The sequence below is a fragment of the Podarcis pityusensis genome (genome assembly GCF_964106645.2).
Source record: "Podarcis pityusensis genome assembly, chromosome: 14".
NCBI classification, from domain to species: domain Eukaryota; kingdom Metazoa; phylum Chordata; class Lepidosauria; order Squamata; family Lacertidae; genus Podarcis; species Podarcis pityusensis.
This window is the reverse complement of record NC_138039.1, coordinates 20,662,583-20,680,021: the sequence shown is the minus strand read 5'-3', so window position 1 is coordinate 20,680,021 and position 17,439 is coordinate 20,662,583. Positions and strand designations below refer to the sequence as shown.

The window sequence follows — 17,439 nt, the reverse complement described above, 5'->3', positions numbered from 1 at the left end:
CACTTGTTTAAAGTAACAAATGTTATTGGCGACAAGTTTCCTTGCGCTGATATGCCTAAGCCTATCACTTTAAAGCCCAGCACTTTAAACTTTTCAAAATGTAGATCTAAGACCCCAATGATCCAACCATATAATTAAAAAAATAATAATATGAAGTTGTTTGCATTCAAAGCAGAAGGAGCCACGTATAAAGAGAAAGAAGTACTGTGTCCTATGAATAACTGTTAGTTTCCACACATAGTCCAGTGGAAACAAAAGCCAGGCATCTTCTCTAAGGATAAAGTTCAGGCAAACTTCCGTCAGAACCAGGGAAGGACGCTTTACCCACCCTCCCGCTTCTCATTACTTTCTCCAGCACCTGAGTGCATGAACTGAAAGCCACTGAAAATCTGCAAAACACCTGCTCAGCTAAAGAGAAGCACACGCGTTTTGGGAAGCTTGCAGCACATGCACATTCTCAATACCTTTTTCCTAATGTGAAGAAGCCCATCGGTACGCTTGCCGATATTGCTTCTGTGTTCCTTTATTCCCCGATATGTTCTAAAAAAAGGAAAAGAAAAGCCTTCCCTCTCACACACAGAATCCCTCTCTAGTCTAATCACATAGCTAAGAAGCCAAACGCAGACACACAAAACATCCTCTGCATTAATGTTTGGCACGCCACTGTAAGGCAGCTACAGAACAGCAGCAGCCTAACATGCCCATGTGTGCATCTCCCCCCCCCCCCACGTCCCCATCTCCAAAGACGCACACACCTCCACACCAAGCCACCTCCGCCAGCGTGTTCCATGCCTACACTTTGCAACGTTTGCTAGGGATGCCTTTATGATCTGTGCGCGACCCCCCCACCCCCAGGGGTCTCCTGCTTCCCCTCTTCAAATTGTTTGAGAAATCCTCCTTCCCTCCCTTACCTGAAGGGCATCTCCCACGACTGCAATTAACTGCCAAGATCTCATCGTCGGCTGCAAAGCGCCTCTTCTTTCCTCGCCGGGAGAGCACCGGAGAAGTAAGGGGAACCAGCAAACGGCCCCCACGTGCCAGCAATATCAATGAATACAGACATCTGTCGGGCTCACTGCACGCTTGCTGCCTGCCTGCCTGCCTTCTTGCTCTCGCCTCTCCCTCCCTCCCGTTTGCCTTCGCAATGTTCGCATCAGGTGTTTCTAAGATGTACCTCTGCGGCTCCAGGAAAGACTCCAAACAACAAGGAAAAACAAAGGGGGGGGGATGGGGGGAATGCACACAGAGAAATGAAAGGGTCACCAGAGCGAGGCCCAAACCAAGGTTGCTCTGGCTAATCTTCTCTCCTATGCCCCCTTCACCATGTTTTAAATGTTTGCTAGAATTGTGCATCCCATCATCAGATTGTTCCCCCCTTCAGCTGTGTGTGTGTGTGTGTGTGTGTGTGTGCGCGCCTCCCTCTGCACGTGTCCCTTCCTTGTTCTTCCAAGCATTAAATACCTACCACATGACAGAATAGGGCACCTTGCACAGTCTTCCCTGCCTTGCACTTGACAACCAATTCTAACTCAGGAGCAGTGAAATATCTGGAGGCAGGATGTAAGCACTCCCAATTATTTATGCCATGTCTGCATTACTCACATAGCATTTATGGGACAGCCTGAGTAGCTCCTGTTACACTAACCTGTATCATACATTATATTCTTTATGCAGAGATGTATCTGCATTGAAGCAATATCCCCCCATTACTGAGGTACAGTAAAAAGAAGGAAAAAAGGAGGGGAGAAAAACACACCTATATTCTGCATGACTCCTCCTCTGTGTGAGTGTAGGTATCCATGCAAAGCCCATGTGGCATTATTTATTTACTTTGCAGTACAGCATGAAGAATCCAAAGTGCTTGTTCATGTCTGATTTTTTAGCTAAGACTAAGAGCAATACTAACTGAACAGGAGGCAGGCAGGCAGAAAGTTAAAACGGGTTTAATCCAAGAAACTACTTAAATTGCATTATAGGTTTTGTGTGTAGGAATACAATAAATGGCTTCAAAATTTATTCAGAGTATTTGTGTGTGTGCACACGTGCACACACAGAGAGAAGTGAGTCCCATTGAGGATAGAGTGGCTTATATTCCCAGTTAAGTGTCTACGGGATTTCAGGTTTTCACATGCAAACACACATGCACACCATCACTTCATTGTAAAAGTATGTGGGTGTGTTTCCTCCCCAAAAGGTGTGGGGTGAGAAACACAAGGCAGTTTAAAGACAAAGCAGAGAAGAGGACAAAACAGCTCTATTGCATATTGACAGATCAGGGCATCTTAGGCCAGCATTACAAACAATTATCCATTTATTATCCTGGTTGAACATGCGAAAGCAAGGTTTCTAGTTTAGGTGGATGCTTTTTAATAGGGCTCTTCCCCCAAACCTATCTCAGGCAGAGCTAAACAGACACAATAAATTGCAAAACCTAATTTTAATTGCTACAAAACAGCTCTCACTATGACATTTATAGCTCAGTGCATAACATGCCAGTAACAACACAAGTTTGGTGGAGTTTTAGCAAGTGTTCTCAAGACAAAGTGTGTAGCTCTGATCACCTTATTAGTGCAGTAACAATTTTCATAATGTAATAATCATTTATATTGATGAAGCACACACACACACACACACACTTAGCATTTGTATCTATCAATTAGGAAAATCAGGAGAAGGAAGGACTTCACACTTACACAGAACAATGGGAAACTAAACCTTTGATGGAATATGTAAGGGGTGCTATTTTCAGATCCTTTGTGACAGGGATGACTTTACAATCTCATTATTTAAATGACCATTTATATTGAATGTGAAGCATACGGAGCACACCAGCATAATCAGTTTGGTTTGTGGGATACCAGTTCCCCATAAAACAATTAGATGTCTAAAGACTACTGCAGCGTTTTTAAGACTCATGGTTCATCTTTAATTTTCCACTGCAGCATGGGATTGACTTTTATTTCTTTATTTCTTGTATGTATGTATGAGGTAAAGAAGGTACAAATATGGTTGTCAGATAAACAGTGTAAACCATAAATCAGTTTAAGTTTAGTTCAATTAATAACCTTTCATTATATCATAATGTTATACTTGCTATATATTGTTGTTTTACTATTGCTCTCAGTTTGTTGTAAACCACTGTTGGCTGTATTGAGAGGCACTGATTGATGGATACAGTGGGTGTTCAAATTCTAGTGAGATGTTGGGGAAAGCTCTAAGTGTAAAGGCCAGCCAACTCTTCAAATTGAATAAAACATCCTCAGAGAATAAGACTGTCACAAGGATCCTCAAAACTCAAAGTGGACCTTAGAGTCTCAGGTTCAAAGAAGGACTCCTGAAAAGGTAGCAGTACACTCTGAAGTTAGGAAGATTAACATACAGTGGCTGGGAGGGGGGAACTCCAGGAGACCAGCACATAGGACACTCCAATGATGGAACAAGTTGATTCTGCGAACCTAGTTGCATGTGTTATGTAGAATTAGGAATTGTCATCTATAGCCTCCAGATGTTGTTGGAGTACAATTGTCTTCTTCACTCATTTACCAGCTGGGCAGCTTCCTTGTTGACTCACAGACTAGAAATCTGAGGCACTCAATTTCAATGAGAAATAGCTCAGCGGCAGAACATCTGCTTTCCATGCACTGAGTTGTGTGAGAGCTGAGCTGAAAACAGGCTGCAGGCTGAGAATCAGCTTAATTAGGCTGGATGCAAAGCTTTGACGATGGAAGAAGCAAGATCTTTCAGGGTGTTACTGCTGTGAGCTCCTCCATCTTAGGCTCAGGGTGTATATATGTGTAAATAAACCATATATCCTAAAGATACCACAGTCTCCACTGTCCCTCATTCAAGGAAACTGAACCCTGGGTAAGTGTTCATAACCCCTGGAATCCTTCACTGCTCAGAGATTGAGGTAGTGTGTAACAATATTATGTTTTTGTGTGGATATGAGATGGCAACCGCCTTCACTGGAGGTTTTTAAGCAGGGGTTTGATGCCCATTTGTCATGGATGGTATAGATAATATTCCTGCATTGCAGGGGGTTGGACTAGATGATTCTTGGTGTCCCTTCCAAATCTATGATTCTATGGTTGTCATGCACTGGGGGATTTACTACAGCAAATGCACAGATTAGCCAGGCCTAAGACTTCCTTCCTCAAGCTACTGGAAGTTAGCAGGGCTTATTCAAAGATGAAATAAGTCCCAAAGCTTTAAACATTCCAAAGAATCATTAGGATGCAGCAGCAGCCCCTTTTGTGGCACGGCAATGAGAAATATAGTGAAATTAACCCTAGTTAACCATGTTGGTGCTTATCAGGTAATAAGACTAATAACATGATTAGGGGAAACAGAGTTGTGTTCGAAGATGATATAATATACAGAAGCAATGGGGGGTTTTTTGTTTTTGTTTTTTGTTTTAAAAAGCCCACAAGCATTAGCATAAGGCCTAAACATGTGGAGGTGTTTCCATAACCAAGAGTGGAAGAGAAAAGTTTACAACTTTGTAATTTTGTCTGGCAGGGGGTGGCGGCGAGAATGATGCAGGGAGACACGATAGAAGTGTTTGCAACTCTGTAGGGTGTGCAGAAAGTGGACAGAGGAGATACAGTGGTACCTCAGGTTAAGAACTTAATTTGTTCTGGAGGTCCGCTCTTAACCTGAAACTGTTCTTAACCTGAGGTACTACTTTAGCTAATGGGTCCTCCCACTGCCGTCGCGCCGCCGGAGCACGATTTCTGTTCTCATACTGAAGCAAAGTTCTTAACCTGAGGTACTATTTCTGGGTTGGCGGAGTATGTAACCTGAAGCGTCTGTAACCAGAGGTACCACTGTATTCCCCTACCCCTCTCTCTTAATAACAAAACTTGAATCCATTCAATGAACTTGAATGTTGGAAGATTCAGGACAGGCAAAAGTTCATACTGAACTATGAAATTTAATACCACAAGATGTAATGATGGCCACCAGTTTAGATGGCTTCAAAAAGAGGGTTGGATAAATTCAGAGAGAGTAAGGCTATCAGTATCCTCAATGCCTATATTCCATCTACACTATGTACAGCAGCATTCCTCTGAATTACTAGCTGCTGGGAATCACAGCTGGGAAGTTCACTGCTGCTGCACTCTGGTCCTGCTTACTTGTTTCCTGTTGGGGTATCTGGTTGGCCAATGTGAGAAAAGGATGCTGAACTAGATAGGCTCCTTAGCTGTTACGTTCTTCTGTTCTTAATCCTGGCCTTGTTGCCAGGTGAAGAGTCGTGTGTGTGTGTGTGTGTGTGTGTATCCTTTTTCACAGGAGATGGCATTGGTGATGAAGCTGGAGAGCAAGCAAGGCACTGGTACTTTGGAGATATCACTGAAGGGTCAATGATAAGTCAGGGAGGGGTTCTTCTGAGCTTCTTGAAGACTCAACGGGAAAAGGGGGGGATAGCTAGTTGGTGTTAGGCTTCCTTTTGTCTGCCTTAGGTTCAACTGTGCTAGGGATCTGTTCCACCACACTAAGAAAGGAGCACTGAAATGATACTTCCATTTTAAAACAACAACAACACAGCAACCAGAATATCTAAGGGACTGCCTTGCCCACTATGCCCCTGCCCAACAACTGTGCTCTTCAGATAAGCGATTAAATGAGATGTTGGGAATTGGGAGACAATGTGCATTGCCTTGAGCTCCTTGGAGAAAAAGGTGGGATATAAATGCAATAGATATAAATAAATAAAATCATTTTGATAGCTGGTTTTATCTGCCCCTAAGTAAAAATTTTAATAATTTGAGTTGTAATGATTTGAGTTGATTCGTTGACTGACACTGTGATGCTTTGAGTTGGTTAGGAATCTTACACATCTGCAGATTGTTCGGACTTATGTGCAGTATTAGAATGCACAGAGTGACATGTGCATTCCATGCATTAAATGGCTGCCTAAACAGAAAACAGCTTCCCTTTGAGAAAAGGAAATAGGAGCATCAATTAGCAATGCATTTACAGAACAAACACATGGGGGCCCTCTATGCCTGGAGGATTAGGACTGAATGATTCCGGTCTACACTCCGTCTAATGATCCAACAATATGATAGGAGGCAAGCCTATTAAAGTAGATTCTGTTGCAAACGTTATCGTGATTTATGGGAAACATACTCTGGCTTATTCTGAAGCAGATTACAGTTGGCGTGTGTGGGTCTGGGGGAGATGATTGACTTATGACAGAGCAATTCAATCATGCACCGTTTTGTAGAATGGCACTTATGAACTGAGGGAGATCTGTGTTTTGGGAATGCAATATTTTAAAGTGGTACTTTTGTGTGCGTCTGTCATTGTACTGGTGTTTTTTTGTGTGTGTTTCTGTTGTTGTTTTGCAAAGCACCTTGAAATCATTAGTATAAGGTGGCATATAACAGTTAAAAATTAATTACCATATTTTTCAGTGTATAACACGCCTCATGTATAAGACGCCCCCTATTCCCCTATTTTGGGGGACTCCTAATTAAGAAAATGGGGAGGATTGCCCAGAGTTGTTGAGCTTTTTTTTTTTTTTTTTTTTGGGAGGGGAGTGCCATCAGTTTTGCAGCTTTTTTGGGGGGGGGGGTGCCTAAAATCACTCACCCATATGAACAATGCTGACAATAGCAAGCGTCGCCAAAGCCACCAATCATTGGCCCGCTTGCTGCTGAAAATCGCCAGCTCGCAGCAGGAGCCAGTCGCCATTCCACCCTCTGCAATATCCGTGTATAAGATGACCCCAATTTTTTCACATGACTTTTAAATTTAAAAAGCTCGTCTTATACACGGAAAAGTATGGTAATTAAATAAACACATAGTCATAAAATAGCTCATGGTCATGCTGTCCAGATTTATGTGGATTGTCAAGAATGACAATCCTTTCTGGTCACATCCACACCATACATGGTTTTCCGCAACAAGATTCCTAGAAGCTGTAGTTTATTAAGGGTGCCAGGAATTGTAGAGTAAACTGCCATTGCCATAATTTTTGCAGGCGGAACCAAAGACTCCTGGGACTATACAGCCTTCTCTGAAATGCTGTAGTTTTCTAGTTTCCTATTTCTCGGAATCATAGAATCATAGAGTTGGAAGAGACCACAAGGGCCATCGAGTCCAACCCCCTGCCAAGCAGGAAGATCCCATAAGATCCCTATGTAAGAGCCCCATAGAAGATCTGTTTCAATTGGTGGAAAGGATAGAGAGAATTTAGCTCACCTTTATGTTTCCAGCTCAGCCTTAAGTTTCCTGCTTATACATTTGTATCCTGAGCTTCTTCCAAGTCAGCCAGGGTGATATTTTATCATTTCAAGGACTCTGAAGTAAAAGCATTGAAACATGCAGTCCCCCACCCAAAAACACACTGCACAAAAACTCAAGGCCTATTTGGTGGCTCCTGCTTTGGGTACAACATCACAGGGATTTCAAGGGGAATGTAAGAGTTTCAACAGAACTGATAATATGCCTCATGGGAGTCCCTTGCTTTTTCTGCTCGAACATTTCAAGGGGAATTTGGAGGTTGCTATTGGTGAGAGGATCTCAGGAATTTCAAGGGGGGAAGATAAATGAGTTGTGATAAGTTGAGCAGAATTTATTGAGCAGCGCATGAAGGAAGCATCCCATAATGCTAGTTAGACTGCATTCAGCAAGATATTTCCACAGAACTATTAACTGTGGGCAGGATTTTAGCCCAAAGTATTATAAACATTTATCCATTTCCTCATTGCCACTTTTGAACACATGTTCCTTTACAATTTTACAGCCAGATCTGATGATTATTATTTTTTACACTCAAGAAATAAAATAAGCAAGTATAGGCAATAGTTTCAGAGCAGTGTAGTATTATGATTTTCTTGCGGAGGGGAGGTAGCCTCCTGATTCATGGGGTCCTGGACCTAGCAAGGGTTAAAATCTAATTGCAGATTCCATTGTTGAACTAATCAGGCAAGTTCCTTTGTGAAAAAATGGTCATAGTTGCCATCTATGGACCACCAGAGTGTGTGAGAGGTGAGAGCAGGCTGAAGGCAGAAGTTGGGAGTCAGAGCCATGCTTGCTTTATTTTTGATTCCAAGCCTGTGACTATGGGAGAAGCAAAACCTTTTTGGGGTGCTAATGCTGAAAGCCTTTCCATCTTAGGCTCGGGTTGTGTATGTGTTTAAATAAGGTATATATCTGCTGCCCTCATTCCAAGGAAACCGAACCCCATGTAACTGCCTGGAATCTCTCACTGCTCAGAGATTGGGGTGGTGTTCAAAACTATGTTGTTTTGAGTTTGGTTTGCTCAAATGTGTAGGGAGCAGCCCTTATCATCTTAATTGTACTTTAAACTGAAATCAGTGCAAAAATAGATGAACAGATTCTTAACAATTGTGCAGCCAAGTTCCCTCTCCCCCCCCCCTTGAAAATGGATGTCGCAAATATAATAAAATATAACCTGTGTAGTATTTAAGAGCAATATTCTTTAACAATACATTCACAGTCAGCTCATACAGCATCTGTAAATGCAATTACTGTCAGCTGATCAGAAGTCTTCACATCTGCATTGTAGCTAGTGACTTATTGCTGCTTACAACAAACAAACAAGCAAAGTACCAAAACCTAATTAAGATGCTAATCAATGTTGAATGTTTAGACTGCTTTCATGTCAGTTGCAATGAAACATAGAGTTATAGCAGCTCACGGAAACAGTACTGAAGCAATTTTAAAATACAAATAAGCAACTAAACACAAGGCACACCTGGGTTCTTTTGACCTCATATGTCTTCTATGAAACTAACAAGTTGCCTACATACCCCCTCTGCATGCTTCAAGGTTTTAAGAATGAGAGCCCTGCTGGATCAAATAAAAGGCCTACTGGTTCAGCGCTCAACAAGAAATAAGTTCAATAACCCTCTCCTGGTTTTGTTTCCCAGCAACTAGTTTGTAGGGTACCAGCACTCCTGATCTGCAATGTAATATACAGCACATCTGTAATGTTAGGGAATCCACGTTTTATGTGTGTTCTATTTCATCCGGGTCTGGAGGAGTCCCAGTTCAGGTTTTACACAAAGGTTTGGAAACCATGCTCTCAAGGCTTTGAGTTTGTTCTAGATCAAGTGTTTTGGTCACTATCCTTTGTGCAAAGAGCAGGATAATCCATTATGACTAGCAGCCATGGATAGCCTTATCCTCCATTAATTTGTTAAAATCCCGTTTTAAAGCTGTGAAGTTGGTGGCCGTCAACAAATCTTGTGGAAGCTAATTTCATAGTTTAACTATGCACCATGTGAAGAAGTACAGTGGTACCTCGTGTTAAGAACTTAATTCGTTCTGGAGGTCCGTTCTTAACCTGAAACTGTTCTTAACCTGAAGCACCACTTTAGCTAATGGGGCCTCCCACTGCCGCCGTGCCGCCACAGCACGATTTCTGTTCTCATCCTGAAGCAAAGTTCTTAACCCGAGGTACTATTTCTGGGTTCGTGGAGTCTGTAACCTGAAGCGTCTGTAACCTGAAGTACCACTGTACTTGCTTTTGCCAGTCCCAGATCTCTCAACACTGACCTTTTCTAGGTGACCCCTGGTTTTAGAATTATGAGGGAGAAGAAACTTCTCCCTAAAAACTTTCTACACACCATGCTTAATTTTAAACATTTCTTGTCATGTCCCTGCCCCATTACTCATAGTTGTTTTTCTCACTCCAAAGGCCTCAGTTTTCTTATAGGGAGTTCCATTTTTTTCACCTTTTTCACCTCTCTGGAAAAGAGGATTATTTCTGAAATTTAGCAACCAGGCATTGTTCACTTAATTGTCCCTCTCCAGAAGCTCATTGCTACTCTCATAGAACTTCAGAGGCTTAGCAAGAAAAAGCTTACTACTGGAGAAGCTATACCAATTCTTCTTCCACAAGTCTTTTTCTTCAATATGCCTTCAGCATATATGCTTTAAAATGATGTTTTATATTTAAGAAATATTTATGCCATTCCCCACCCCACCCCGGAAATACATGTTAAGCTTACTGGCTTGTAACTTCCTGCACTCCTGGACCCCTCTTTTTGGTATTACATTGGCCACCTCCAGTCCTCATGTATGGAGGCCAATCTTAGATATAAGTTACATATTACAGTATTGTTTTCCATTGCTGGGCATACCTATCTTTCCTCAGGGCATGATGTAGCAATGGGGAAATTAGGAGAGGCCAGCAAACTTTGAATTCTTATCCTTACAACACCACTGCGAGGCCAGCCAAGTATTGTTATTATCCCCACATTGCAGAGAGAAGGCTGCAGTTGAGCAATAATGGTTTTACACAGGCCATGAAGTGGGTTTATGACAAATGTGAGATAAAGATTTACAAGTCAAGCTTTGTTTAATTGTAATGCCCATCCATGGTTTAGCAGTAGTACACTAACAACACCCAAGCTCTCACAATCCCTCCTTTCCTTGCATGTTCTGATACCCTCCCTGACTTCTCATTTCATGACAAATCTATAGTTTGAAATTAAATCAGAACGGGGGAAACTACAGTTAGTTAAAAATAATAATAATCAAGAACTAGAAACACATTCTGGCTGTGGTTTTCAATTCTACTCTGCAAGCATTAAATATCCCCCAGTTTACTCAGTTTGGTTCTAAAGCCAAACCATATTTTGCAGTGAAATAGGAAACTAAGGAGGACATAAGGAAATTAGGACGGTTTGAAGATAACACACTTAACAGAATGACATGGTTTGTTATGGTGTTCAAATAGCCCCCAGAATCGAATCCGCTGTTTTAAACGAATATGTTTTCACATGTGTTGGATCACCTAGCATTATGAATCAAATACAGATAAACTGGTTAACAGTTTTGTGCTGGGTTGCAGTTCTACAAATGTTATCAGATTAATGCTTTCAATGTTTATATATTTTTCCATGGCAAACAACCAATTCTTTTTGTTGTTGTTGTTACTTTAGTTAATATTTGCTGGCTTCAGAAGTATGCAATAAGGTGAATCTCCGCATCTAATACACGAATCAGGCCTGGGTCAATAATAAGGCAGATAAATTAGAAGATGAGCACAGTAGGTTTAGTGCTATAAATTGTTGACACTGAAGTTTCATTTAACTATCTAGATAGCAATGTTCCCTGCACTCAATATTTCTGCTGTAAATCACAAGCAAAGATTGTTCATTGTTTAGGAAATGTGAAAGGTTTGTTATTGTGTAGTCAAAGCAATTATGTTGGGTAAGACTTACTACAGATTAAAGAGGACAGGTCAAGGAATTTTTTTTAAAAAATGCAGCCATGCATTACCTATCAGCATATGTATACTTGTAATACTAGTGAAACAGAGGGGTAATTGAGCAACACATTTTTTCCTGACTTGTTCCTGTATTTTTCGTTCTTTGATTTTGCCTTTTAGTTTGTCCTAGCTTGGTTTTAGGGACGTGGGTGGCGCTGTGGGTTAAACTACAGAGCCTAGGACTTGCCGATCAGAAGGTTGGAGGTTCGAATCCCCGCAACGGGGTGAGCTCCCGTTGCTCGGTCCCAGCTCCTGCCAACCTAGCAGTTTGAAAGCACTTCAAAGTGCAAGTAGATAAATAGGTACCGCTCCTGCGGAAAGGTAAAGGGTGTTTCCGTGCACTGCTCTGGTTCACCAGAAGCGGCTTAGTCATGCTGGCCACATGACCCAGAAGCTGTACACCAGCTCCCTTGGCCAATAAAGCGAGATGCGCACCGCAACCCCAGAGTCAGCCACGACTGGACCTAATGGTCAGGGGTCCCTTTACCCTTTACCTTTAGCTTGGTTTTGCCTTGGTCTTTGGTTCTGACCACTAGCTTGTCTCATAGCCCCTGGTTCCCAGTTCCTGACTCACCTCGGGTTGCTTAACAAATGGGGCTGTATGTATGGGATGCATAGGTACCAGTGCTTTTCTTCTAGAAAAAAAGGTGCCAGTACTCACCATGAAGTTATTGCAACCATAGCCATATTTTTCGCTAGTGCTCTTCTTCTAGAAAAAAGGTGCCAGTACTGACTACCCTTGAGTACCTCCAGAAAAAAAAGCACTGGTAGGGAAACACATGTTGCCCCTTCCCTCAACATTCCCACATGAACTGGCCCACCCCAGGGATGGGGGACTGCAGGTCCATGACAAATAAGTGTCCCTAACCTTCTCCATCTGGCCCTCAGGAGGGCTCTCATCAGGCACTGACCCTTACTGACCCTGCTTTGCAGTGTCTTTGAGTGCTTTTGTCCAGCTGGAATGTGTTTATTGAACTCTGAGAATGCTAGAACTCATGGGCATCCAATGATGTTTAATGATGATGGACAATTCAGGACAGCCAAAACAAAGTATTTTTCCATGCAGTGCAGAGTTAAACTGTGGAATTCACTTCTACAGGAGGAAGTGATGGCCATCAACTTTGATGGTTTTAAAAGAGATCTTTAACTTCAGACCTGACCTTTCCTTACCTGCCCAAACTGAATGCCAATCAACCAAATAAAATAAAGTAAAAAATTCTCTACAGTATGAAGCAGGAGAAAGCAGGAAATCCCAAGAGACAATAAGGACTCCCTCCAAATTCTTACTCAGCCCACAAAGGGTGATCAGGTGAAGCCCATATTTTAGTGGAAGTGAAGGTGGGTGCTGCAAAGGTAAACAAGAGGGATGACTGGGTGGAACTGCCCTAAATAGGAGACTACCTTGCCTGCTCTTATCAGTCCTAAGAAATGAAAGAAATTAGTGCAATTTTGAAATGAGTGGTTAAGATCTGTGTAGTTTTGAATGGTTTGGTCCACCATCTTGGTTCAAAAGGTTGTCCAATTGTGTTTAAACATGGACAAAAACCTGCTCCTTAATCCTTTTAAAATTAAAAAAACCCTTATTATTATTATTATTATTATTATTATTAAAATAACAGTTCAGTAAGAAATATATAATAAAATAACAAAAAAGAGAGAAAACTATACAGAACAAAAAACTGGGTTCATAGCCATTCATTACTACATAAAATAAAGCACATTCTCAAGAGATTACACAGTAAATTAGATGTTTCGACAAAAACCAACCTGATACAGAGAGTCTACAAAACAAGTGTTATGAATACCAAATAAAGCCATATTTCATCAGGACTTGCCATTACTGTGATTGACTTGTCGTATGAATAACAAATGTCCTCAAATGGAGGCAAAATCCATAAGTTTAGCTGCACTCCAAGATACCCTTAATTTATGTGTTAATTTTTCAGCAATAAGGATAAACATTACTTTATTAAACCAAATATTAAAGAAAAACTCAGACACCCTCCAGCCATGCTCCTAGATGTCAGAAACCACTGTGCAAAATATGGTTGCGGTGTCTTAAGAAGTATGCAAATGCATAGTGAATTAACCACCTTCCAAAATATATAGTAGGTGGAGATTGTCTGGATAATCTTGGTTATTTATGGTGCCCATGTGAACAGAGCAGCCTGTTCAGAAACAGAGGGGAAATTGTGGGAGCCTGGCATGGCCACAGAGCGAACTACTTCAGAAGCATGCTTAGTAATATAAATATTTCATTCATATGCACCTGTACAGCATCTGATATCCTGCTTCATAGCTGGCTATCCCAAGGCAACAGGAACAGTGGAGTGCCTGTTCACTAAAGAAATTTCTATTGTGAATTTAAAGGGATTCTTATTTATCCCCTTTCAGGAGCACAATTTAAAAGAGATACGGCACAGTGAGGAGGGTAACACTTAAAGCTGGGCACAGCAGAATCTGAGCTCTAAGCTAATAAAGAAACTTGGAGTGTAAAGGGAAGTTTTCAACCCAACAGGAGTGGTATGGGGTGTGGTTTGAGGTGTGGCAATTCGGGCTATCAAGGTTAAAGGACTCACTTCAGGCAAAAAGTCATAAACCAAAACAAAAACTGGGTGGTGGCAGGAGGAAAAGAGTATATAAATGCTTGATAATTCACAGAACCAGAGAGAAGAAGCTGTACCTAAAATGTTGGTAGGATTTATTGGAGCTTGTTTGAGTGCCCACAGAAGCATGCCAGCCCTCGGTAACAAATGAAGGAAGGAAGTTGCAAAGGAATGCTGGCTCCCTGGCGTGTGCAGCCATGTTTCGCTTTTCTTTCTTCCTGTACAATTCCCACCCAGAGAAATGGGATGTCAACAAAACATGCAATCACAGCATGCAGCAGCAAGGAGCCATACATGCTGGCTGCTGAGGTTGTGGAGGTTGGACATCTTATTTTAGAGGTTTTAAATAGGAAAAATAAAATGGTTGGGGGAAAGGCATGGCAGTCCACAACCCTAAAAAACCCCAGCCCTTTCTTATTTTTTTAAGAATGTATTCCTGGGCAGTTTTTAAAGGGTTTTCCACTAAAACAAATTCCCAGAAACTGAAACAGATTAACTTAGCCCTTAGTTTACCACTCACAGAGCTACAATTCCCAGGACCCATAACAAACTATGATTCCCAGCAAGGCTCTTTTTCCCCCAGCCAGAACTTGCCAGAATTGAGTTCCAGCATCTCTCAGGTGGCCACCATTGCCATTCCAAGAGAATGAGGGAGATGTTTGTTCTAGGTGAGTTATGGCCCCTCTTTTTCTAGAAAAATAGCTCTGGTTCCCAGGATTCCTTGGGGGAAGCCTTGGTTATTAAAGTGCTATGAGAGTGCTTTAAATGCTGATGGGACCCAAGAGTCACCTCTGGATGGTGAGGTTGAGAGGCTTTAGAAAACTACGTTGGCTAAGGGTGCATTTATTTATAAAAGTATTACAGGCGTACTTCGGAAGTCGAACACCTTGCGAGTCGAACGTTTTGGCTCCTGAACGCCACAAACCCGAAAATGAGTGTTCCAGTTTGCTAACTCTCTTTGGAACCCGAATGTCCGACATGGGTTCCGTGGGTTCTGATTGGCTGCAGGAGCTTCATGCAGCCAATCAGAAGCCGCGCCTTGGTTTCGGACATTTCGGAAGTCAGACTTCTGGAATGGATTCCATTCGACTTCCGAGGTACGACTGTCTTATGTTGCCCACTTGTGTAAATGGAAATTAAAAATAAAAAAATTTAAACATCATAACTTATCTGAGCCCATGGGCCTTTCCATACAAAAATCCATACTAACCATTGCAAGCATTCCTTTCAACCATTCGGAGTCATAAATCATTGTTGCTGCACTGCAAATCACCTAGATATCTCTACCAGTAGATCCAAGTCTAGGGGAGGACAAGACATGCCAGTAGTAGGTATACTCTCCCCACCCAGCACCCACCCACTCAGAGTCCTCCTCAATTAACCATGCAGATCAGCTGAGGAGAGGGCTAATGGCCGTCTCCCAACTCCCTGTTGTGAGTGGGGTCTTGGGAGGGCCAGAAAAATGTTTGAAGGTCCTTTTCTGGTTTTCTGGCTGGGGGGTTAGTCACCCTTGATACAAGGGATAACATAATGGGCCCCAGGAGTAGCCAACCATTGAAAGACTGAAAATAGAAGGTTTCATTCTATTTCTGCCCTGCCCTTCCTCCCAAAGGAACACAGGGTAGCAAGGAACAAAGTGGTAAAATAATACAAAAGCTTTGTATTGCTTTGGGTAGACAGATCTTGCTTCCCAAGCAGCAATATTGGAATTAACAAATTGTAATAATGTTGTTGTTATCCTGCTTTGACCACATATTAATGAGTGACTTCCTGCTGACATCATTGACAAAGGAACACAGCACCTGTAAAGTTCAAGTGGTAAGGGTGTTCATTATATCTGGAGTATATGAAGGGCAGACCAAATTGATTTTGTGGTCAGCTAGTTCTCCAATATAGTTTTTAAAAAGGTATATTTTTTGAGAGAGAGAGAAATAGAAATATGTGGATCAATCTTCAGATACATAAAGCGATTCCAATCCTCAAGCTGCTCCGTGCAAGAGTAATCCCACTGAAATCCATTGCTGCACCTTTCTGTATGTAGTATAAAGATGAACAATGGCCTTCTCTGACCCATAGCAGAAATCTGCGCAATATGACACCCCATGGTTTTTTTTTTCACCCACATACAACAGCTTGCAAGTACAAAGGCTAAGTGATCAAATTCTAGTAATGTACAACTTTATACATTCTTTCAGTGTTGTACAGAGAAAGAAAAGGGGGTGGGGGAAGTCCAGCTCTCCAATCGATAAACACTTTTGCTGGCCTACAACTTCTTCCAACTTTGCAGCACTCAATTACGTTAAAAAACAGGGTATAAAACCGGGCTGTATTGACCGATATCTCAGATATTTATTACTAAATTATCCACCAGAGAGCATGATGACATTTCCAAATGCATTCTGCTTACAACCATAGCACCAAAGCACAAATCCATGCAGAAATTCTCCTTTGCAAGCCTCCCTGAAATGAATTCCAGAGGGGAAAAGAGGGGCAGGCTGTTGCAACAATGAAGAGTTTTGTAGCACCTTAAAGACCAACAAATATATTGCACCATAAGCTTTCATAGGCTCTCTTTATCAGAGGACAGTAATAGGAGTCAATGGAAGACTAGCAAAAGCATCAAATCACAGGCAATCTTCTTTTAACTTGTAACAAGGACCTACACACTCATGAATTCATTGAATACCTAGGTATTTGGGATAAACCAGCTTTTTACTAGTTTGTAATGTTGCACTCTAGGATGTGTTCGCATTAATGTTTATTCTGGCTCCAGGGCTCGCCTACTGCTGGTGTTTTATTTGGGTGCACATGACATTCGCCACAATACATATCTATCCTGTAATTTCTTGATAAGCCCTGGTCCTCCTTGGTACTAGCTTCGGGAGGGATATTAGCCAGAGGTGGGGGTGGGGGGACCCCTCCAAGAGATGCACTGCAGCAGAATGTGCAGTTTGTGCATAGTATGAGGGTTGATCCACTTCAGAGCCTATTTTGCAGTTGGGTGTGGGAAGGGGAAACAGTTATGTTTTCAGCCAGGTGACACACTTTAAGCACCTTTCACAGTGATTGGTTGGTCCCAGGACCTGTTCGCTGGGCTTTGGGGTAGGATGGGGCCACCTCTGAAGCCCCATCTGCCTGCAGCTCTGGGGGCCCAGGATAATATGCACATATCTGTTGAATTCTCTCAAAATTCGCAGGTGGGGTGGGGAATAGAAGAGCAGGAAACAAAATGGTAAGTACCCTGAGTCAATTTTGAGGTGAGTAGTGATTCCAGAGACTTGCACACTGGGCTTTGCAGCCTCATGATAACTATGGATAACTTTTCACTGTAACCTGTGCCACCCACTCCTAACTATGGGGCTTTGAGGGGGTGGCAGGGGGAAGGAGTTGGGATTAAGACCAGTTTGACTCCCTGCTGGTGGACTTGCCCAGTCACAACAGGCTTAGGGGCCGGAAAGAGTATCAGAAAGACACATGGTCTCATTCCCCTTACGCAGCTTTTAAGTTTAGAAGTTCTTAAGTTCTATTGTTCTTAAGTAAACTGTAATTAATAAAGTGGCCCTATTTTACTATACTTCATGT

General features: G+C 42.0%; 1 protein-coding gene across 30 annotated transcripts in view; it reads right to left on the bottom strand.

The window, feature by feature from the left end:
• RBFOX1 (RNA binding fox-1 homolog 1) overlaps positions 1 to 17,439 on the bottom strand; it is a 1,496,801-nt gene that overhangs the window by 786,814 nt on the left and 692,548 nt on the right. For 4 of the 30 annotated variants that reach the window (XM_080981494.1, XM_080981497.1, XM_080981504.1 and 1 more), the window contains exon 1: positions 912 to 1,395. The exons of 20 other annotated variants lie outside the window; for them this stretch is intronic. In XM_080981494.1, the coding sequence (XP_080837620.1) occupies positions 912 to 956 (45 nt within the window). In that variant the 5' untranslated portion in view covers positions 957 to 1,395. Of the gene's footprint in view, positions 1 to 464; positions 556 to 755; positions 775 to 911; positions 1,399 to 17,439 lie in introns of those variants that run through there. 6 more of the 30 variants (XM_080981502.1, XM_080981490.1, XM_080981510.1 and 3 more) reach the window with 5 other exon arrangements.